Source organism: Megalobrama amblycephala, linkage group LG15 (assembly GCF_018812025.1).
Source record: "Megalobrama amblycephala isolate DHTTF-2021 linkage group LG15, ASM1881202v1, whole genome shotgun sequence".
In the NCBI taxonomy this organism is placed as follows: domain Eukaryota; kingdom Metazoa; phylum Chordata; class Actinopteri; order Cypriniformes; family Xenocyprididae; genus Megalobrama; species Megalobrama amblycephala.
In genome coordinates, this window is record NC_063058.1 from 6,849,547 (window position 1) to 6,871,999 (window position 22,453).

Genomic DNA, 22,453 nt, shown 5'->3' on the forward strand with positions numbered 1-22,453 from the left:
TTATGGAAAACAGCATTCTTATTGTACAGTACTACTCAGAGCATGTAGTCAAGATCTAAATCATTTAAGAGGCAATTTATTGGCAGACGGAGTCAGAATCAAACATGTATTGTGCACATGCTTTATTAACTAACACAAACACAAACACATACACATAACTAAACTAACAAACACTTAACATACACGCAGGTCACACACATACGTAGGTAAAAATGAACATGATAGAGGTGAACCGGAAGTGGGACCGGAAATGGAGCTATGTGAAAAGGTCAAAGACAATCTGGAAAAGAATCATCAGTTTAATCAGTAAGAAAGCACTTTAGCTGACACAGGTGGTTTACAAACTAATACTAAATCGCTGTTTAGTGTTCAATTGTACAACGTACTTGTACTTGCAAAATGCCTTTAGGCTGAGGAGCATCGGATCTGCCGGAAGGAAGAATCCTTGATGATTCGGTCCGGAATTGTAACCAATACCTTCTGCATTGGTCGAAGACATGAAACAACTTGAACTGTTAATTTGACTCTTGGTGGGAAAAAGTTCTCCCTTTCCTAGTCACGCACATGGTTGGGGGCAGGGCAGGCCTGGGCCCAAAGGCCCACAGGTAGCTCCTGCAGTCGCTGTGTTGTCGGCGAAGTAAGGGAGTGGGAGGAGCATTGCGTACCAGCTTTAAGCTCTGGGAGAAGTCACACCCCTAAGGGTTGACCTGACCAATGAAATTGGTAGGGTCTCCGAGCAGCATAATTCCTCTATGGGGACTTTTATGACCGAGTGTAATTTAAAATGGCTTTTAGAGTTGTTAAAAAAGGAACTATTAAAGGTTCTTGTAATACTGATGTGTTACAAACATATCGTATACACAAGCACTTAAATCTTCTCGATACAAACCCATAGACACTAAACATGGCATAATTGAAGTTACCTTAAATGTATCATAAAACATGTGAATACACTGTGAGTGCAATACAACAACAACAACAACAGTAATCCTGGGGATGTGCATGTTTATTTATAGAACAGTCTATAATTGTGGCCAGTGAAAATGCTGAGTGGCTAGTGGTTTTCCAAAGTAGCCACTCAGCAATTTCACTGGCCACAATTTTGATAGATACCATGGGGAAAAACTGCCATACAGATATTTTTAATATTACAGTGGCTGTTGAGCAAAAAAGTTATTGTCAAGCCCCATATGTATATGTGTGCGTATCAAAAGTCTAGATAAATGTTGATGTCACTGCAAAACCTGTAATTCCATTTAAACACTTTGTTTTTATTTAATTTATTAATATGAACAAACTAAAGGCACCTAGTCCTTTCAAAGTACTTCCATGAGTAATTTTTGAAACTTTTCTTCTTTACTAGCCACAGAAGGCTTGGCTATTTAAAATTTTAACAATGCATATTATATCAGACAAACAATTGACTGAAAAGCAGGCGTCAGAAAGAGATTTAGATTGAGAATTGCAAATTAAGGTTCTACTACTATGTTGATTGCTCTCTGTAATTTGTAGAATGAACTGCTGTTTAACACCTTTAATGCTTTTCTGTTTTGGTGTTGTTCTGCTAATATATTCCTAGTAGTAGCTATACAACTATGCAAATATTTTCTACAAAATATTTTTCTTTTTGTAAGTTGGAGCACCACCCACGGATGATGAGGTACGCAGCAGAGAACTGCGCCCTGCGGGAGGAGATTCGAGCCCTACGTGCTCTGGATTCTGTCAGATCAGCCATTGAGACCAGTGTTCAGTCGAGAACCGCACTGGAGCAAACCTTCCTACAGCTGCTGGAGGCTCAGAGAACAGAGGAGACCACAGGAGGTGAAGAACTCAACCCTCCATTTTAACACAGTCGTTATGCAAATATGTATAGGCTAGTCAAAGTTAAACACATGATTTATTTGAAACACATGATGATTTGAATTTGACATTTATAGCTATTTGTTTCTGTTTGCAAACTGGAGAAGGAGTACTGATACATAAAGGCCACTTACACACTTCAGCTAAATTCGGTTGTCGATTTACCCTTTATTCTTAATCCTGTTCTGTACACACATAGTTCAGTAATTTACAGGAGCGACACGGAATATTCCTGTATTATGCCGGTAATGTTACTAGTATCTAATTTTGAAGAATATTACTGAATATTAAAAAAAATGCAGTAACCAGCAATATTAACTTCTATATTGTTCTTTAGTCGTTACAATGAGGATTGGTCACACTCGCACACACTCTCTCTCCCACGCACACACACACACACACGCTCGCACGCTGTAAATGTAAAATAGTCTGCATTTTTTTTTTATTATTATTATTACTTGCTTTTGTGTTTCGCCTCCCTCCACCATTTTTACGCCAGAGTGAGAAGCGCATATGCGATGAATGACATCAGAGGAACGTCAGTAGGCTAGGCATTGTTGCAGAATCGTCCACATCCGCATCGCGATGCATCGTACTAACGATTAATTTCAACACCCCTAGTACACTATGTACCTTTTGGTGCGGTAGCAGTTAATAAATAAAACTGCATGCTTCTTGAAGAAGAACATTGTAGCTGGAGCTTCTTCTCTCTGTTTGTGTATATGAAGAATCACACAGGAACTTTGCTGCTCCGCAGTGGTTCTCATTCTGCCCAGTCTGAAATAGTATTAGTCCGAATATAAACATTTATTATAGGTGTTCATACTGTTGTGATTATTATAAAACAAGATGAATTCATGATGTACTCGCTCATTATGGAAATTTTGTACAATTTGAACAAAAAAAGTTACCTAGTGTACCTTTAACTACAAAAAGAGATTAATTGCAATTAAATATTTCAGTAAATTTATGTGGATTACTGTTACTGCCTTTATTATTAGCTCCTCCCATCTACTCCACCCCTGTCACCATGGAGACGTTGTCATCCGTTTCCATGGAGAGAATGAAGGTTCAGCTGCTGCAGAAACAGTCAGAGCTCACAGCAACAATTCAAGCCTTTGAGGAATTTAAGGAGGTCAACAAGTATGTTCATGTCATGTTCATGTATCTCTTCCCAAATGCTTGCGGAGTACTTGGTGGCTATAAATTTGATCATCCTGACCAGCATGTGAACATTATTCTCTTCAGAAAACAGGTAGCTGAGCTGGAATCTGAGAAACGCTATCTGGAGAAGTCCAACAAACACCTTGAGAAGATTCTAGACGCCACTAAAGCCCACAGTAAAATGGAAGTGTGTCAACTTAACAAGATTCATGCTGAGACCATTAAGGTAGAGTGACTTTAAGTTGGTCTGTTTTAAAATGATTTCACTTGTAAATGTCCTATTGATTTACTGCTGCTCCTCCTCAGATCTTGACTACGCCCACAAAAGGCTATAACCTGCGAAATCGACTGGTGCCGCTGTGTAGCCCAGACCATCTGAACGGACAGGCTGAGGACATCGACGTTGATGATATCCAGAATGAACCGCCGCCCCCTGAGATGAATGAGCTGGCCTGTGAAGCGCTCACTGAAGAGCTCAAGCAAATGCAGGTGCTCACAAAGAACCATACTTTTTCTTCTGTTTTAAGGGCTGTTTTTACAAAGTTTCAAAGCAGCATACCATCAAATTATTATTATTTTTTGCATTTTTAAAAAAAATCCCTTGTCTTATTGTATGGAAATTGTTAGGGCTGTTACTAAAGATTATTTTGGTAATTGTGTAATCTGTAGATAATTTTGACAATTAATTGAGTAATCTGATTTTTTTGTGGTAATACAAAAAGATCTAAGCAAACAATATTCAATTCATATAACCCCCAGGTCTTTTACTGTAGATGATGAAGTAACAGTTCATCCTTCTAAATGCAGAATGTAGTCTAAGAGATTCTGTGTACAGGTTTTTGGTCCACTAAGTAATACCTTATTTGAATGTAACAGAAGAAAATTACAGGTCATCCAATATTTTATATCTTTAACACACTATGCCTTTTTAGACAATTTGGAGATTTCATCTGGTCATGTTGAAATATATAACAAGTATCATCGGCATAACATGGAATTAGTTTCCACAGCCAAGTGGCAGTATGTATATTGAAAACAACAAAGGGCCTAACACAGATCCTTGCGGCACTCCATAATATACTGTCTAAGAGTATTTTATGCTCTATAGTGTCGAATGGAGCACTAAGATCAAGTAAAACTAGTATTGAGATACAGACTTGGTCAGAAGCTAAATGTAAGTCATTGTACATTGTCATTGTAACAACCTTTAAAATGACTTAATATACATGTATAATGAGTCAATATTTGGTTCAAACAAATTATCAAAATCAAGTATATATATATATATATATATATATATATATATATATATATATATATATATATATATATATATATATATATATATATATATATATATATATATATATATATATATATATATATATATATATATATATATATATTTTTTTTTTTTTTTTTTAAACAACACTGTTAAAATACATAATATAATATACATAATATAAAAAGTCAACTTAAGTACATTACATATTATAGTAAATGCCTGCAGACGGCACCAACGGTGCCAGACGGTGATTGTTGTTACACTTTACAGCCGATCAAACCCCTTGTTTAATATTGGCCAAACATTTAATTAAAATGTTACCTTAATCTTTCATGTTTGGCCATTTCTTTACGATAGAAATGCTACAGCCACTGTAGTTTCTTGAACAAGAATATGTGGACATCAAAACATAACTCAGAGCAAGGGAAATCACGCTTTTATAAATTATTTACCTTACAAATTTGATGAAATGGTGCACATTGTGTTCCCAGATGAACATTATAAACAACCCAAACTCACAGCATATGGACTTTGATATGCACTCCACGCATGTAAATGATACCTGGTCATGTGGAGCAGCGTTACTGTGAACGGAGCCGCTCTGAGATGCATGTTACCTGCATGCATGTAAATAATTAAAAGCGCATATATATTAAACACGCTGGCCATGTATTTATTTAATTGCAGCCTTTTTGAATTTGCATAGATTTTAAATGGTTTTAATACATCAAGCAGCCTTAAACGCGGTTCATGGATTCTCATTAGTGGAATGCGCCACTTCTGGTATTTTGCCAATTATTCAAAATGGGTAAATCGAGGATTTTTTTTTTTTTTTTTTTTTAAATCAAGTACTCGCATTTAATTGAAGAATTGTGACAGCCTTAGAAATCATCAGTGAATGTTGTTCTCTAAAAAAACATAATTTTCATAATATTGCAGAAAATGTTGATCATTTCATTTAAAACCTAAAATGAATATCTTCTGATGTCCAATTTGTAGATTGTGGCAATCTGTTTAAACTTTCTTTTTGGTTTGGTTTTAGGAACAGGCTCTTCGTGTTCAGGGCCAGTTAGATGAGGAGGAAGCAAAGAACAGGAAACTGCTTCAGCAAATCAGCAAGCTGGAAGAACAGGTTACCATAGGCACTGAGAAGTCCAGTCGCACAGAGGAGGTGTGTTTTTAATACTGTTCAGTTTTTCTGGTGTTCTGATTCCTGTGTGCATGAGGGGTTTGATGATGCTCTCTAACTGTAGATGTTCAGTGTGGAGCGGCACTCCCTGCTGGAAAAACAGGACCATCTGCAGGAGAAAATCCAGACACTGGAACAGCAGCTGGAAGATAAGAAGAGAGAGATGGATGGTGAGTCCTGAGTTGTTCAGATGCTCACATGGGTTCCCAAAACTTTTTCTTACCCTGGGACCCACCTTGATGAAATAATGATGCATAGGTGTGCAACTTGCAGTTCAGTGAGTGAGTCTTATGTTGATTTAGTAGCCAATATGATGGATTCTGTGAGTTCGTGCAAAACCTAACCTCTTTTTTAGGCTCCTAAAATGAACCAAGTGTACAAAAGAATCAGTCTGTGATTGCTGTGACCTCTCTGCAGTGCTGCGGGAGGAGGTCCGAGATCTGCGTGTTGTCTTGCAGTCCTCTGATAAAGAGCTGGAGAGCACGCGGACAGAACTGCAGCAGCAGAAAGCAGAACACGAGAGCGAGACGACACAACTGTCCAAGAGCCTGATCAGCACACAGCTGCAGTTGGACACTGTCAAGTACAAACATACTCACACATCACATACACTACCAGCCAAAAGTTTGGACACATTAGTATATATAATTGAAATAGAGGAATTATTCAGTGAATTAACCAAATCAAAACTATCCAAAAGTTTCTTCAAAACAGCCAGTTTGATTAATTTTATTTTAAAGGGGACCTTTTATGTAAAATTCACTTTTATAAGGTGTTTGAACACTGATGTGTGTCCACAGTGTGTGAGAACAACCAGCCTATAATAGTAAAAATCCACTCACTCATTTTTTTAATAATTCCCATAAATCAAAAGCAGTCTCTTCAAACGAGCTGATTCAGATTCCTCCACAATGATGACATCATTGTAGGGAGAAGCCCCGCCCACAGCCATTGATGATCTACCCCATTAGCAGAGAAACAGCCGTGAGTGAGAAGCACAGAGTTCGCCATTTCTGCATCCTCGCTGTAGCAGCTGGAGTTGTATAATGTCTGTCCCAAAGAGGCATTAGTGTTGTTATGGAATGTACCAATGTCACTGAGTCACTGAGGACATCAGGGTTAAATTTCATTTTCAAAGGAAATGTCCCGAAGAAAACTGGTAAAGTCTTATACGTTTGCGCCAATCATTTTGCACCGGCCTGCTTCTCAAACAAGATTTTTTTCAATGACTCTGGTTTGAACATATAAAGGCCCCGATATACTTCAAGCGAAGATTTATAGAAAGCACCAAGCGTCTGATCATAACGACATTAGTATGTTAGCACGAGCTCTGCAAATTAGCACTCCAGTCACGCCACGTTTATTTTTATAGCACTTTATTCTCTAGATTGCTTAAAAGGAAGCAGCTTTACAGTATCAAACATGAAAAAACAGTGTCAGTGCCTCATTTCATCAGAAGCACAACTTCATTTTGTACTATAAAATGGCTATCCAGCGTGTACACGTTTTCACCCGCAGATATCTTACCTCAACGAACTCGAGTAATGAAATGAGTCAGAGAAGTGTCCCACGTGAAAGAAGGCAGAGCCTCAGCGCATGCCTCCTGTTATGTTATCATCACGGACCAATGGTAGTACAAAGTTGTTTTGCAGCTGGAGCGAACTTTTCCTGAAAGTTCGCTTTGGCAAGCCATTTCGAAACCCCAAAACGAACACAAAAAGAACTTTGTTTTGGCCTGATTTTGTTCGAAATGACATCACATCAGTTCGTTCTTCGATTTAGTTTGAAGTATATCGGGGCCTTAAGGCTGAGCACCACTAATGACAGTTTCTGACATTTTCAGTGCGTGAGATTGTCCTGTTTTGTTGTTGCCAGTATGCTGGAGCATGAGCTCTTGAAGCTCCGCCCTCTTCTGAAAAAGGGGCTTGGAGCAGCTGCTCATTTGCATTTAAAGGGACACAAAAATGGTGCGTTTTTGTTCACCCCCCCAATTTTTTGACATGCTATAAAAATGATCTTTTGGGGTATTTTAAGCTAAAACTTCACATACACTCCCTGGGGACATCAGAGACTTATTGTACGTCTTGTAAAAAGGGGCATAACAGGTCCCCTTTAAGCTGAAGCGTTTAGATCAAAAAGTTTCAAACTTTCAAACTGGTATTGTAAAAATAGAGCTAATACATACTCTATAGAAACTGTCTTTCTGAGAGTTGAATTAAACTCTGTGTAAATTGTATATCTCCGTAAGATTAGAAAGGTACTCAGTAACCTGTCTGTCTCTAAGGTTTTGATTGTTACTCTGTGTAACCCGTCTCTCTTAAATTAGATCACAGACTGTAAAACAAAAGCAGCTATACATTCTCATGTGTTAAAATTCTCATGTATTCTGTGTGACGGGAATCTTGTCTGTCTGGTTATACTGAGCATCATCCCAATCTGTCTGTCTGTCTCAGGTTGGAGTGGGAGCAGGTGTTGGAAAAACAGCGTGTTCTTCAGGACACATATGACACATTACAGGCTGAGTTTCAGTTCGAGTTGGATCAGCACACACAGCAGATGGAGCTCAAGAGCCGAGAGTGTTCAGAAATGCAAACCAAGATTAATGTCAGTATTCATTCACACACTCACACAGTTTTAGTTGTTTGAGGGGAAAAATGTCAAATGGTAACAGAAATTGCGTCAACTGGAGTTTTATTCTTATCTTTTTACTATGAAAAGTCTATTCATGAGAAAACTTGATATTATATATTGCTGAATGTACTATGAAGATGCGCAGTGCTAGAGCCTTTATGTACAGTGTAAAATGTCTTATGAATACCCAGGATTAGTAAATTCTGAGCAGTGTGAAACGTGAAGCAATCTAATCCAGGATTAATCAGCGTTAACTATTTTAAGTGTGAAAAGCCCTAAACTGTTCCTGTTTATTATGCAGGTTTATTAGTGGTTCAAACATGCTTGGTTGAATGATTTTTAGTCAAATGTCTGTATTGGTTAATTTTTATTGTGTAGCTGTTATCAAGGCATTCATCGTATAGTATGGTTTTGTTTGTAGGAGTTGCTGCATACTCTTCAGGAGGAGAAAGAGCAGAACAAAACTGTGAGATCCCAGCTGACCGCACACCAAGAGAGTGTGTCCAAGTGAGTGAGAGAGAGAGAGACATGCAAACGTCTGTCAAAACCCCTTAATACTAGGTTGTATTTGATATTGGTATTTGATATTATAGAGAAAGCATAGATAAGGCACTTGTTGATGTAACTCTAAAAAGTTTTGTTGTTTTCCTCCATCTTGTCTTGAATGCATACAGTGACCCCAAATGTATTTAAAGACTTAAGTCACACATATTAAGTGAAATGTTATTTAATGTATTTTGTATTAAAACCAAATATCAAAGCGCGCTGGGTTCATCTTAAAGAGTTACTTAAGTAAATCATTTCACACAAACTTTTTTCTTTTTTTAACCCTCTGGTGCTACTCAGTCATTTTTGACCAAAAATTTTAATCTTTTGGTTTTTTTAGAATTTTTTACCAGAATGGAACAAAACTTGTCAAAAAAATCATGGACATGATTCGAAAGGTTTAATGGTCCTGAAAAAAATAGGCACACTTGTACTCTTTAAAAATGAGTGCACTGGAAAAAAATGAAGCAAATTTCTGTCCAAATGTTCTAGTTGAATCATTTGGTGCAGCGACCCCAAAATTTACAGTTTTAGAGTAAAATGTGTTTTGGAAAAAAAAATATTTCATATATAATTAAGAAATAGTATTTTTATGCATTGTTTATAATAATACATTTCAAACTTTTGTATTTTTTTTTTTCTTTAGTTTCTCTTTTTTAATCCTTTTCACTTCAGCAAACATCTGTCAAATGTCTTCTTTTAAAAAGAGACTGAACTTAAGTCTGTGCTCCAAAGCATTCAAGATTTACAACAGTTTATCTTGAGCATTTTTTCTATGCTCAAAAAGTGATTAACAGGTAATAAATGGAATAAAATAAATATAACTTAGTATAAAATCCCCCTAAAAAATGTGTATATTAAATTAAAAAACATTATTGAATTAAAGTATATTACATTCTTTTCATTGAAATAAAAACATCAGTCAAAAATCATGCTGCTCCTTGAGTAGCACCTGAGGGTTAAATGGTTATACAATAGGTAGATATACTATGAATTAAAAGTATTGTCATGTCATTTTTACTTTATAGATCTTTTTATTTTTTATTTTTATATAATATAATATAATATAATATAATATAATATAATATAATCTCTTTTGTAATTTCAAAGCAGCTTTCCAAAGATGTTTCAATGTGCAAATGGGAAATATGCCTTAACCAACTTGGCACTTCTCAAATGTCAGTGGATCATGTCCAAATGTCGAATGTTTATTTCAGAGAGCTTGTGCAGTCTGTAGAAGAGAATTCCTCACTGAAGAAACGCATCACTGACCTGACAAACAAAAATCAACAACAGGTATGTGTGTCTGTTAACAATTTTAGTCTTTTGTGGTTTGTATTTTGCATGATGATCTGATGCTGTATGGCATGACCCTCTACATGTCTGTTTGGTTGTGATGTGTCTGTGCAGTGTGATGAGATCAGTGCTCTACAGCAGAGTGTGTGTTCAGCCAACACGACTATCAACAGCCTCAAGCAGAAGATTGAACAGGACAAAGTGAGAATGCAATACATTGATCAAAAAGCAGGAATCTTTCACCCACTGTGTAAATGTCTGTTAAAATAAGTAAAAATGGTCAAAGTTTACAGTATGGCTAGGATTACAGGTTTACATTGGATAACATTACACAGCAAAATCAACTCTGCTCAGATTACATATGGTCCCTCTTTATATAGTGTTAAAGTAACACTGAAGCAGAGTTAAAGTTGAGATATTTAAGTGATTAAGTTATGATTGAGCATTAGTGATGAACACCTGTTGTTAACAAGCAGAATCACTGAAGAGAAACACAATAACTACAAATGTGTATTTTATGTTTGGGTGTCAAGAACTAATAAATGCCATAAGATGTATGTAATGCTATTACAATATGGTAAATGGTTATAAATTCATATTAATGTTAACATACAACATGTTTAATGTCAATGCAAATATGGAATGTAGTATATGTAGAAATGAACATTAATGGAACAAGACAAAACGCACTTTATTTTTGGTAAAATATTTACACTATGAAATCAGCTGGATCTTAAAATCTGCAAAAACGAGTCAAGTAAACATCTATAATTCCTTTTTAACCTATGTTTTAATGGAAAACAAGACTAAGATTAACTTAATTAGAACAGGATTTAGTTTTTCCTCAGTGCTATGTCACGGCTGGGGTTTCACTGTGTGTTTGTGTGTAGGATGTGGTACTGGAGTTTATGCAGGAGACCAGAGATCTTCGGAGTGAGGTGGCTGAGAGAGATCAGACTGTGTGTTTGCTACGAGGAGAGATCTCTGACATCACTGTGAGTTGCCCTATCCAAACACTACATGCTCAATGCTTTAGGTAGATTATATTGATATCCTGAGTGTTGTACCTGCAGGGCAAGTACAGCACAGTTTGTACTGAGAAAGAGCAGATGAAAGAGAACATCACACAAATGCAGAATGAACTACAGGAGCTGCGAGAAGCTTCAGAGAGGCGTCTTGCTTCTGACCGTGTAGAGGTATGTGTGTTACTGGGTTTATGGTTTGAGCTTTTGTCAAAAGCCTAAACTGAAGTGTGTGTCACAGCTGGAGCTGCTGCAGGAAGACCTGTCCTATGCTACAGATGAGGTGGAGAGACTCAGTAAGGTGGTGGAGGAACAGGCAGCTTTACTGGAGAGTTCTAGGACCCTGAACACAGAGAAAGAGAACAAAATAAACACCCTAGATGAACAGGTACTGCCCCTTCTGCCTCAATTCATGCTGCAGTTTTTAAATCAAATATGTAAGAGTTAACATAGAGTCTGTTTGTCAGTCATTATCAATGGCTCTCTGCAAATACTTGATTCTGATTGATCAATTGTGGCATTCTGCAGTCAAATATTTTTGAATAATGATCTCTAAATCAGTGGTTCTCATCTGCTGTTGCAAACCAAAAATGGGTGAGAGATAGGGCTGGGAATTGAAAATCGATTCAAGGGATAGGTGTATATGACTTTCTTCTTTCAGCCAGACACAATCAGCATTATAGTAAAAATATCCTGGCTCTTCCCAGCTTTATAATGGGAGTGAATGGTACCATTATTTCGAAGCCCATAAAAGTGCATCCTTTCATCATAAAAGTAATCCATACAGCTCCAGGGGGTTAATAAAGGCCTTCTGAAGCGATGCATGTTTGTCAGAAAAATATTATAACTTGATAAACTATAATAACTGGCTTCTAGTAACGGCCATACGCAAGTCTACTTCCGGTCGAGGAGTAACCTCTGATCTGACGCATGGAGTATTGACGTATGCAGAAGCACAGAGGATAGAGCAAAACAGAACACAGGTCACAAATTAGAAGTCTAAAATGAGAATTTTTAAATAGAAATGTCAAAGGATTTCGATATAAGAGAAGAGGAGTTTCAGTTTGTTTGAAATGCAAGAGGCATCTACTACCACCTCAGACAATAAATAAAAAATTCAAATGATACCCAACTCTGGTTTTAGAATAGTTCTGATGTGTTGTAGACTGCAGGTAAACAATGTGAAATCCAAATAATAAAATGCAATATATATTCAAGTATAGGTAAGTTAATGGTATTTATCAACTTTTAAAAGGGAGGTGAAAACGCTTCCCATATCAAATCAATCTCAACAGTATTTTTCTGCAAATTCATGTCACTTAGTGGGCTTTCACACTGGGCACGTTTGCGATCTGAATCCAAGTGCAATTGTTTCTGGTCCACACTCAACGTGATTCTATCATCTTTGCAAATGTTTACTGTGCATGATAGAAAAACTGGTCAATATATTCTGTTTTTGATAATTTGGTGCTATTATGTAGTGCTGCATAATTTATCGCGATTGAACCGCATGCGATTTGGCAAAGGCTGCGATTTATTTTATGCACAGCTTGTCAGAGCTGTACGGCTCTGTGATTAGGAATAACTGCTTCTCCATCTGAAAGCCAGAGGTCGCTCTTGCGCAGAAACTCCAAATATGCCCTGCCGCAGAAGATAACACGCGTCATATCGCGGTAGCTGAATAAACAGAAGACTGAAATGCTTTGATTGATTAAACATGACTAATAAACATATGACTGCCTTATTCTGTGTAAGAAGCCACATCATCTCACAGAAAGATGCTCAACTGTAGTTATGAAGTGAGTTTGGAGTAAAAACATCTTATTAAATGTTGTCTTTTGTTAGACAAGATGTTAATAAATGCTTCTCATGTCTGGAAAGATGTTTGACGCGTGTTGCTTTTTCAAATGTACATTATAAGCGACTCAAACTCGCAGTGCTTTCAGATGGATTAGCATTTGGAGCCATACTTCATTGACAAGCTGCGCATAAAAAAAATAATCGTAGCCTTTGCGATTTTATAATCACACTAGAATCGCATTTAAGCGATTTAATGTTATTTTGAACCGTGCACTAATTCAAACTAAACTGCCAGTATGAAAACACCCTTAGTACTAGTTAGTTAAGTCAGAAAAATGTCAACAATATGATTTTTGGTGCAAACATGTTCACAGGTGAAACAGCTGAATGATCAGATTAACCTTCTGAGAGTGAGAGAATCTGTCAATCAACCTCCAGATGCTGCCACACCCAAAGGAAAAATACAGGTGTGTGTGTGTGTGTGTGTGAGAGACAGAGAGAGAGAGCTTGCACTCTATTGTGTGACAAAGGTTTCATCTTTAAATTAACTCTCATCACAATGTGTTTTTTTTTTTTTTTTCTCCCCAGACACCCCAAACCCCCTGTGGCTTTGGCTCGAGTCTGTCTCAGGTGCTGGAGTGTCAAGAGAGAGAGCTGGAGAGTCGACGCTCTTCCATGATCACCATGGAAGTTCTGCTGCAGGAACTCAATGCAGAGCGCACAGCCAAGAACCAAGAGATCGACAGATTGAAGGTGATGCTCATGCACACAAACACAAGCAGTTCCCACTTCAGTTACAGGGTGAATCTCACAGATTACTATATAATAAATAAATTCATTTGTAGTTATCTACTTATTATATTCAAGAAACTGATAGAGGGAGGAGGTCTCTTCTAGCATACTGTTTAGTGTTCACTTTCGGATAGTTTGTTTCACTGCCACAAAAAATTCCATCTTTGAATTCAGGCTGTATTTTTCCTAATTAATTTTCATAGCAGTGTACACTTTTCCAATAAAATTTTCATTTTACATACAAATGTTTGGCTGTGCATCTGTAGGCCCAGCTGAATGAAAAAGAGATTGTGCGAATGGAGATTCAAACGCTGTTGGATAAGTTTTACACCGCCCAGAATCGACAGCAGCAGAGCAGCTGTGCGCATGAGTAAGAAAGATTCACTCCTACACTCGTTCATACATGTGTGTTCTGTCTGAAATAATCCCTTTGCTTTGTCTTTATAGAGATGTGATGGAGGCCACACACATTTCTGTGCTGAGAGAACTACAAGAAGAGAGGAAAGTAAAAGTATGTCAAGGCAAGATCTAAAACATCTATATATTAATTAGATTAGATCAACCCTCTGGAGTCTAGACTGTTTCCAATAATCTGGGTCAATTATGTGATGCTATAATTTTATTTAAAGATATAAAAGGTCAATTTTTAATATTTAAGAAAAAAGTAAGGAATAACTGATATACTGATTGATATGTACATTCTTTTTGAATAATTCAACGGTTCAGAGTTTTCTTCTCATATCATGCTTATCACTGTTACAGTAGGTAGTCAACCAAAATGCCTATTATACTGCAAGAGTGTGAATACAACCCGGTCACTCATTCGTGAAATAACCACCAGGTGGCACAAAGGGACGGTTGTATAATTGCTCAGTAAGATTGTAATTGTGACATTTTTACTTGTAAATGAGGATAAAATTATGAAATAAAATACTGGTAATAAGAATAGTAATATAGTGTTATAACATTTAATAGAGATGCACCGATACCACTTTTGCCAGAACAAGTCTGATACTGATATCTACACTTTTAGTACTTGCCAATACCCAAACACTGATACCTGTATTGCTTTTGATTTTATTTGTTGTCTGTTCAATTTTTGTGTAAACAAATTATTTATTACTGACTAACTTGGTAAAAAGGTAAATGAGAAATGTTATATGACCTTTTGAACACACCATTTATACATGTGGCACTGAATTAAATTTTTCTGTTAAGTTGAATATTTTTTTTCCTCAGAGCTCCCTGATGATGCAGTTGACTGATGCTCAGACAGCGTAAGTGAGCTGTTTTTTTTTTTTTTTTTTTTTTTTTTTTTTTCTTTAATTATAAGATCGGAAGCTAAATGAAAAAAAATGTAAAATATTTGTGTTTGACCAGTAGCTGACAAGGATTTGTTGTGGAGTGAGGGAATCTAAAATAGGTTTGAGCTATGTTGTTTGTTTGTTTTTCTCTCTCTCTCTCTCTCTCTCTCTCTCTCTCTCTCTCTCTCTCTCTCTCTCTCTCTCTCTCAAAATTTTTTTTATATGTATAGCATATTTTAACCATGCCACAATTTTTTTTTTTTTTTTTTTAAATATCTTGAAAAATGAATTCATTTTTAAATGATTTAACTAATAGTATTAATTGGTTAATTCTTACTGGCGGTTAATGGTTAACCAGTTAATTTTGAGCATCCCTAATTAAAGCCAATTTTTTCAGGAAACTAGCAGCACAAGACACCCTAATACTCCTTTTCTACTGAGAATGAAAAATATAAATGGCTATATAAACGTCAAGCCAAAACAAATTTAAAGTGGAACTGAAACAGAAACCGGTGTTGTGCTCACGTAGCCTACCTCTCATTCATCACAAATCGAAAGGTTTTCATTTGTGATGTATTTGGATGCTAAACTATTATTTATTGTGTAAAATAGGCTGTGTGCTTCACTCGTGTTTCAAAATCGACGTAAAGCATCATCCTTCACGTTTGCAGAAATGTGCTTTGCATAACACCACAGTGGTGCGGGGCTCACTCTGAACTACACAGATTCTATGGGCTATTTAAATTGAGCAGTGTAACTTTTTGTTTGGTATGTATATGTATTTATATGTTAAAGAGCAGGGAAGCAATGCCAGAACTGTTGCATGTGTGTGAGGCACCTGCACAATCATTTGAATTGTGAAGTGAACAGCCCTGGCTTTGACTAGTCCTTATCCCAGATTTACACTGTTTGCACTGGAAGTGTTTGAAGTGGCACATCTCTTTCAGTTGATGTCCTGTTAAAGCAAAGCTTCTCCAACTTCTACTTTCATTGTCCAAAAGCAATAAAACCGTTGTTATTCCCAATGCATCCGGAAAGTATTCACAGCGCTTTACTTTTTCCACATTTTGTTGTTACAGCCTTATTCCAAAATGGATTAAATTCACTATTTTCCTAAAAATTCTACAAACAGTACCCCATAATGACAATGCAAAAGAACTTTGTTTGAAATTTTTGCAAATTTATTAAAAATGAAAAAAAAAAATCACATGTACGTAAGTATTCACAGCCTTTGCTCAGTACTTTGTTGAAGCACCTTTGGCACCAATTACAGCTTCAAGTCTTTTTGAGTATGATGCTACTAGCTTGGCACACCTATTTTTGGGCAGTTTCTCCCATTATTCTTTGCAGGACCTCTCAAGCTCCATCAGGTTGGATGGGGAACGTCGGTGCACAGCCATTTTCAGATATCTCCAAAGATCGGGTTCAAGTCTGGGCTCTGGTGGGTACCTTTCCACCAGCACGAACCGGTGCTAGTTCAGAGCTAGTGCTAGGGCCAGTTCGGAGTTGGTTCAACTGACGAGCCTTCTAAGAACCGGTTTGCCTTTCCATGGGCTAGAGAGCCAGCACAGAGCCAGGTCTTACGTCACGTATACGTCTCATATTTCACAGCAAAGCTAGCACTGCAGCGCCAAACACAAACACACCAGGCTTGTTCGAGATGCGTCGGCTTCTCGCAGATCGATCGGCACATGACATCAAAGCACCACGAGAACGATCCAAAAGCACAAGGAGTCGTATGCTCTTCAAACACTCCCGCGGATCCGTGGCACCCGCCGAATCGGTCCGCGCTGCTCCGATGCATCTCGAACAAGCCTTCTATCAACAATCGCGGATGTTTCACTACTGTTGATGCTCATGGTTACATTGGCATCCAAACACGGCTCGCCGTAATTTGTATATAGACAGCGATTACAATCGAGCTGCTATTTCAAAAATGGCGGTCACAAGTTTCTTGTTGGTCACGGTAACCCCACCCCAAGCCCCTGACGCAAGCGGTTCTAACTTCTAGCCCAGCAATGTTTTGGTGCTACTTACGAACCACTTTTCCTGGTTCGGAGCTGGTGCTTTGTGTGTCGAAAGATTTCCCTCGATCCTGACTAGTCTCCTAGTTCCTTGCCGCTGAAAAACATTCCCACTGCATGATGCTGCCACCACCATGCTTCACTGTAGGCATGGTATTGGCCAGGTGATGAGTGGTGCCTGATTTCCTCCAGACATGATGCTTGCTATTCAGGCCAAAGAGTTAAACTTTTGTTTCATCAGACCAGAGAATTTTGTTTCTCATGGTCTGAGAGTCCTCCAGGCGGACTGTCATGTGCCTTTTACTGAGGAGTGGCTTCTGTCTGGCCACTCTACCATACAGGCCTGATTGGTGGAGTGCTGCAGAGATGGTTGTTCCTCTGGAAGGTTCTCCTCTCTCCACAGAGAAACGCTGGAGCTCTGTCAAAGTGACCATCAGGTTCTTGGTCACCTCCCTGACTAAGGCCCTTCTCCCCCGATCGCTCAGTTTGGCCAGGCGGCCCGCTCTAGGAAAAGTCGTGGTGGTTTCAAGGCCACTCTGCTCCTTCATTGTGGGACATTCAATGCTGCAGAAATTTTTCTGTACCCTTCCCCAGATCTGTACCTCAATACAATCCTGTCTCCGAGGTCTATAGACAATTTCTTTATGGCTTGGTTTGTGCTCTGCAACTGTTGGGACCTTTATATAGACAGGTGTGTACCTTTCCAAATCATGTCCAATCAACTGAATTTACCACAGGTGTACTCCAATCAAGTTGTGGAAACATCTCAAAGATGATCAGTGGAAACGGGATGCACCTGAGCTCGTTTTTGAGCGTCATGGCAAAGGCTGTGAATACTTTTGTGCATGTTTTTTTATTATTATTATTTTTAATAAATTTGCAAAGATTTCAAACAAACTTTTTTCATGTTGTCATTATGGGGTATTGTTTGTAGAATTTTGAGGAAAGTTATGAATTTAATCCAATTTGGAATAAGGCTGTAACATAACAAAATGTGGAAAAAGTGAAGCGCTGTGAATACTTTCCGGATGCACTGTAACATCAAATGTCTGAATTGATTGCCATGAAACTCCTAACAACAATATCAAACAACCCAACCCCCTGTTTGTGTTACAGACTCCAGCATAAGGAAGTTACTCTTGCCCAGTCTCAGACGTGTGTGCAGGAACTGACCACTGAACTTAGGAATCGTTGCCTGGAGCTGCGGGAGCTGCGGCAGAAAGAACATCAACAGGAAAAACTGCAGCAGGTCAGAAAGTAATGAGTTGCAGCATGATCATGACTCGGGCCAGCGTAAAAAAAAAAAAAAAAAAATGCTTGGGACAGTTGAGGGAATCATCAATGGCTAGACTTAAAGGTCCCGTTCTTCGTGATCCCATGTTTCAAACTTTAGTTAGTGTGTAATGTTGTTGTTGTTGTTGTTGTTGTTGTTAGAGTATAAATAAAATCTGTAAAAATTTTAAAGCTCAAAGTTCAATGCCAAGCGAGATATTTTATTTAACAGAAGTCGCCTACATCGAACGGCCAGTTTGGACTACATCCCTCTACTTCCTTCTTAATGACGTCACTAAAACAGTTTTTTGACTAACCTCCGCCCACAGGAATACACAAGAGTTGCGTTTGTAGAGTGTGTTTGTCGCCATGTCGTCGAAACGCTGTTATTTTCATCCCGCAGTCCAATCACCGGGTCTGATTCCGGCTCAAATTGATAGGGTAAAATTAAAGACATGTTTACAATAACACGAGCGCATGCATCTCCACGTTATGGTAAGAGGCGTGACCTTTCCGGGCAAGGAGCGCTAAACTGCTGTCGAATCACAACACAGGAACCGCTGGCACAATCAGAACTCGTTACGTATTTCTGAAGGAGGACTTCATAGAACAAGGAAGTCATCAGCCCGTTTTTATGACAGTGGAAACAGCGGTATACAGATAAGTAAATTATGTGAAAAATACTGTGTTTTTTTACACGCGAAACATGAACACATGTTATATTGCACACTATAAACACAATCAAAGCTTCAAAAAACCATGAAAAACGGGACCTTTAAACCTGCAAATGAAAAATCTTCCTGATGACAGCCTGATCAGGCCAGTTTTAACTTTTAAAGCCATTTTAAACCATTCAAGCACACACCCAAAGCATGCGCACAAAGCTGCCTCTCAGTGTGTTAGGCTAGTATTTTTTACTGTGGTATCGAAATTTATATCAAGAAATGTGACTGCTATGTTGGTGTCTTGACAATCTTAGTTATTAGTTATTGTATTCCTTGTTTCTGACCCATTTAACCTTGTATTGTATTTTATTGAATTATTTATTTTTTTGTGGTGGGCCATGGCAAGTAGAAATGTGAACCACTGGCCTGGTCAGAAATCATTAATGTTGAACCCTGATGATTGGGAAGGGAATTGATTGGATTGGTTGGACTTTACTACTAAAAAATTCTCATATTATTTGATGAGCTATTCCGTCGTCATTTTTTTACTCAGCCCACGTGTTTCCAGAACCGTATGACTGACTGTCTTCTGTGGACCACTAAAAGACTTAGAGATATAATATACCAATATGTTGAGAGTCAGACAAACTATTTTTAAGATGTTATAAAACTCTTTTATACAATAGTTTTGTTGTGAAGAGATCAAAATTCATCTGTGCATCTGTAGCTCTAAAATATAATTTGTAGACCAAAATGTGTTGTTCTTTGGTTCTCACATATTATTGATATCAAACATTAACATTTGATGACCATTAAAGCTGAGGCAAAGCTTCTTAACCCTGCAGTGTTTCATAGTGTTCTGGCCACAATTTTCCATACCAAGTAAAATTCTTTCTTCCATGGAACAAAAAAGAAAAAGTGTCATATGGATTTGGAACAAGAGGATTAACAAATGATGACTAAGTTACTTCTGGTCTGGAATGGCGTTCCTTCTCTGATGATGTCAGATTGACGGCTTGGGTTGAAAATGCTTAAACCACTCCCCTCCAACCGTGTGTCTGCTATGAGCGAGATATGGAGAGGAGGAGCGCTAAAGTAAAACTCTGCCCTCTATTCAATATTCCCTTTCACTTGGAAATACGTCACAACACTGGAGAAAAGTTGTTTGCAACTTCCGGATCAAGGGGACTTTTAGTTCATTGAAATGTCTGTAAATGTACATTTTTTTTAATTGTGGTGTCTTTCAGGAAATTGAGGTTCTGAGAAAGCAGGTGGACCATCTGGCTGAGGAAAATGGGAAACTGCTGGGTCATCAGAACCCCAAGCAGAAGATTGAGTACCTGGTCAAATTGAAAAAGGAGATGACCAAACTACAGGAGGTCAGTATGAACCGACAGTTTTTATGCATAAAACCAGAGACCATATAAGACAGCCGGCTACTGCTTCAGGAAGCTTCGGAGCGTTATGAATCAGCATGTCGAATCAGTCAAAAGTCACTTGATTTCAGCAGTTTGGCGGTTCACCATCCAAATCATGATTCGACACAAAAGATTCATAATGCTCCGAAGCTTCCTGAAGCAGTGTTTTGAAATCTGCCATTACTATATAAGTCGTTATTTAGCCTTTTTGCCGCACCAAAAATATTGCCTGTGCATGTATAATTGTCGTGATAAAATTCAATTGCATGGTTGTTGTTTTTTTATTTTTTATTTTTTTATAGGCTATATCTCAAGATGTGCAAGTCATTACTTTGGCAATTCTATCTGCAGGATTTTATTAAATCTGTCTGTGTTTTCAGGAGAACAGCAAACTCAAGCAGTCTCTTCATATAGAAGAAAGTCCTCCAACAGGCCAATAACATACTCGCCCTTGAACACGCTGGAAGTAAAAACTAAATGAATTCGGGTTTTTAGACGCCATTTTGGGATTTCTCAGATGTCTGTTGATTTTGTGTGTCTGTCATTTATGTTTTTCTTTTCAATTTTGATTTGATTTTTACTTCCATTTTTATCTTTTTTTTTTTTTAATTTTGTCTTTTTTTTTTTAATTCCCTTTCTGTTCTAAACAGTAGCTTGTTGTACACAATTTATGAATTGTAATTATTTTTCTATAAAAAATTCTATTAAACCTTTCAAAAAATATTTATGTGTGTAACTACTTATTCATATTTCGGGGCTAAATTCGTACCTAGAAGTGATCTAAATGTAATAAAATGTCCTCAATTGCAAAACTGTATTCAAAAAAAAAAAAAAAAAAAAAAAAAATATATATATATAGCAGAAGTTGCACTGTTTATCTAAAGTCATTTTTGCTTATTAGTATTGTTGAATTGGATCATCAAGGTCAGCAGCAAAGACATTGGATAATAAAGAGATTAAATACATAAAATATATTTCTATTTTTTAACATTAATTGTTGCAGGTTTGCGAAATATTCTGACTTTGCATTTGTTTTTATTAATTTTGAGGAATACTGATTTTGTTTTTGTGCAAGTGAGATGAGTAAATGCGTTCACATTTAGTCTAGAATAACCGTCATGTTTACACGGCGCACACAAATCTTACCCTTGATTTCTCTCAACATGGAGACAGGAGAGCTGTCAGTCAATAAATGTGAAAAAGTAACTTCCGTTACTTATTTGAAAAAGTAACTTGGGTATTTTGTTGTAAATATAAAAGTAATTCTGTACTAGTTACTTGGGAAAAGTAATCTGATTATGTGTTACTTGTAATGTGTTACCCCCAACACTGATTAAGAATGATTCAAATTTGTCATGTCAAAAATGAAATTAAACCAGTGTCGTGATACAAAAATGCTTGCTTGACTGATGTTTCTTAAAGGGTTAGTTCACCCAAAAATGAAAATGATGTCATTAATTCCTCACCCTCATGTCGTTCTACACCCCTAAGAGCTTCGTTCATCTTCGGAACACTAATTAAAATATTTTTGTTAAAATCCGTTGGCTCAGTGAGGCCTCTATTGACAGGATAATTAACAAGATAATTAATATTGGCAAGATAATGAACACTTTCACGTGCCCAGAAAGCTATTGAAGACATATTTAAAACGGTAAGTTTGAACCACTGTAGTCACATGAACTGTTATAAAGTGACAAGAATACTTTTTGTGCACCAAAAAAACAAAAAAACAACTTTATTTTTGTTGTTAAAAACAACAATATCTAGTGATGGGCGACTCTTTTGTTTTGAATTTTGAATTAGTGGTTCAGAGTGTGTATCAAACTGCCAAAGTCACGTGATTTCAATAAACGAGGCTTTGTTACGTTATGTTTCTTACGGGTGTAGAATGACATGAGGGTGAGTAATTAATTTTTTGGGTGAACTAACCCTTTAAATGTCCAGTTGTCTTTCACTGTATAATCTTGAAAAGTGTTCATTCATATGCGACAACCTGACCCCACATTAAATATGCCTACTTCCCTTCTATAGTGTGCTAAAATCAGTGTTAAATCATCTGGATTTCCAAATATAATATTCAAGTAGTTGTAGTAGGGAGCCACCAGATTTACAAATGAAAGTTATTTCCTGTGGTTTAATTATACTTGTTTTACATTACCCAGGTCTATTAAAATTTTCCACAAGG

General features: G+C 37.3%; 1 protein-coding gene across 2 annotated transcripts in view; it reads left to right on the top strand.

Moving 5' to 3' along the window:
* kif15 (kinesin family member 15) overlaps positions 1–20,991 on the top strand; it is a 32,692-nt gene extending 11,701 nt beyond the window's left edge. For both annotated transcript variants that reach the window (XM_048158277.1, XM_048158278.1), the window contains exons 14-35: positions 1,635–1,821; positions 2,862–3,003; positions 3,109–3,250; positions 3,331–3,513; positions 5,352–5,480; positions 5,563–5,668; positions 5,916–6,081; positions 7,952–8,102; positions 8,551–8,636; positions 9,893–9,971; positions 10,086–10,172; positions 10,862–10,966; positions 11,045–11,167; positions 11,235–11,381; positions 13,168–13,260; positions 13,382–13,546; positions 13,852–13,955; positions 14,033–14,096; positions 14,825–14,862; positions 18,030–18,162; positions 20,098–20,229; positions 20,649–20,991. In XM_048158277.1, the coding sequence (XP_048014234.1) occupies positions 1,635–1,821; positions 2,862–3,003; positions 3,109–3,250; positions 3,331–3,513; positions 5,352–5,480; positions 5,563–5,668; positions 5,916–6,081; positions 7,952–8,102; positions 8,551–8,636; positions 9,893–9,971; positions 10,086–10,172; positions 10,862–10,966; positions 11,045–11,167; positions 11,235–11,381; positions 13,168–13,260; positions 13,382–13,546; positions 13,852–13,955; positions 14,033–14,096; positions 14,825–14,862; positions 18,030–18,162; positions 20,098–20,229; positions 20,649–20,708 (2,622 nt within the window). In that variant the 3' untranslated portion in view covers positions 20,709–20,991. The remainder of the gene's footprint in view (positions 1–1,634; positions 1,822–2,861; positions 3,004–3,108; positions 3,251–3,330; positions 3,514–5,351; positions 5,481–5,562; positions 5,669–5,915; positions 6,082–7,951; positions 8,103–8,550; positions 8,637–9,892; positions 9,972–10,085; positions 10,173–10,861; positions 10,967–11,044; positions 11,168–11,234; positions 11,382–13,167; positions 13,261–13,381; positions 13,547–13,851; positions 13,956–14,032; positions 14,097–14,824; positions 14,863–18,029; positions 18,163–20,097; positions 20,230–20,648) is intronic.
* Positions 20,992–22,453: the final 1,462 nt, after the last annotated feature.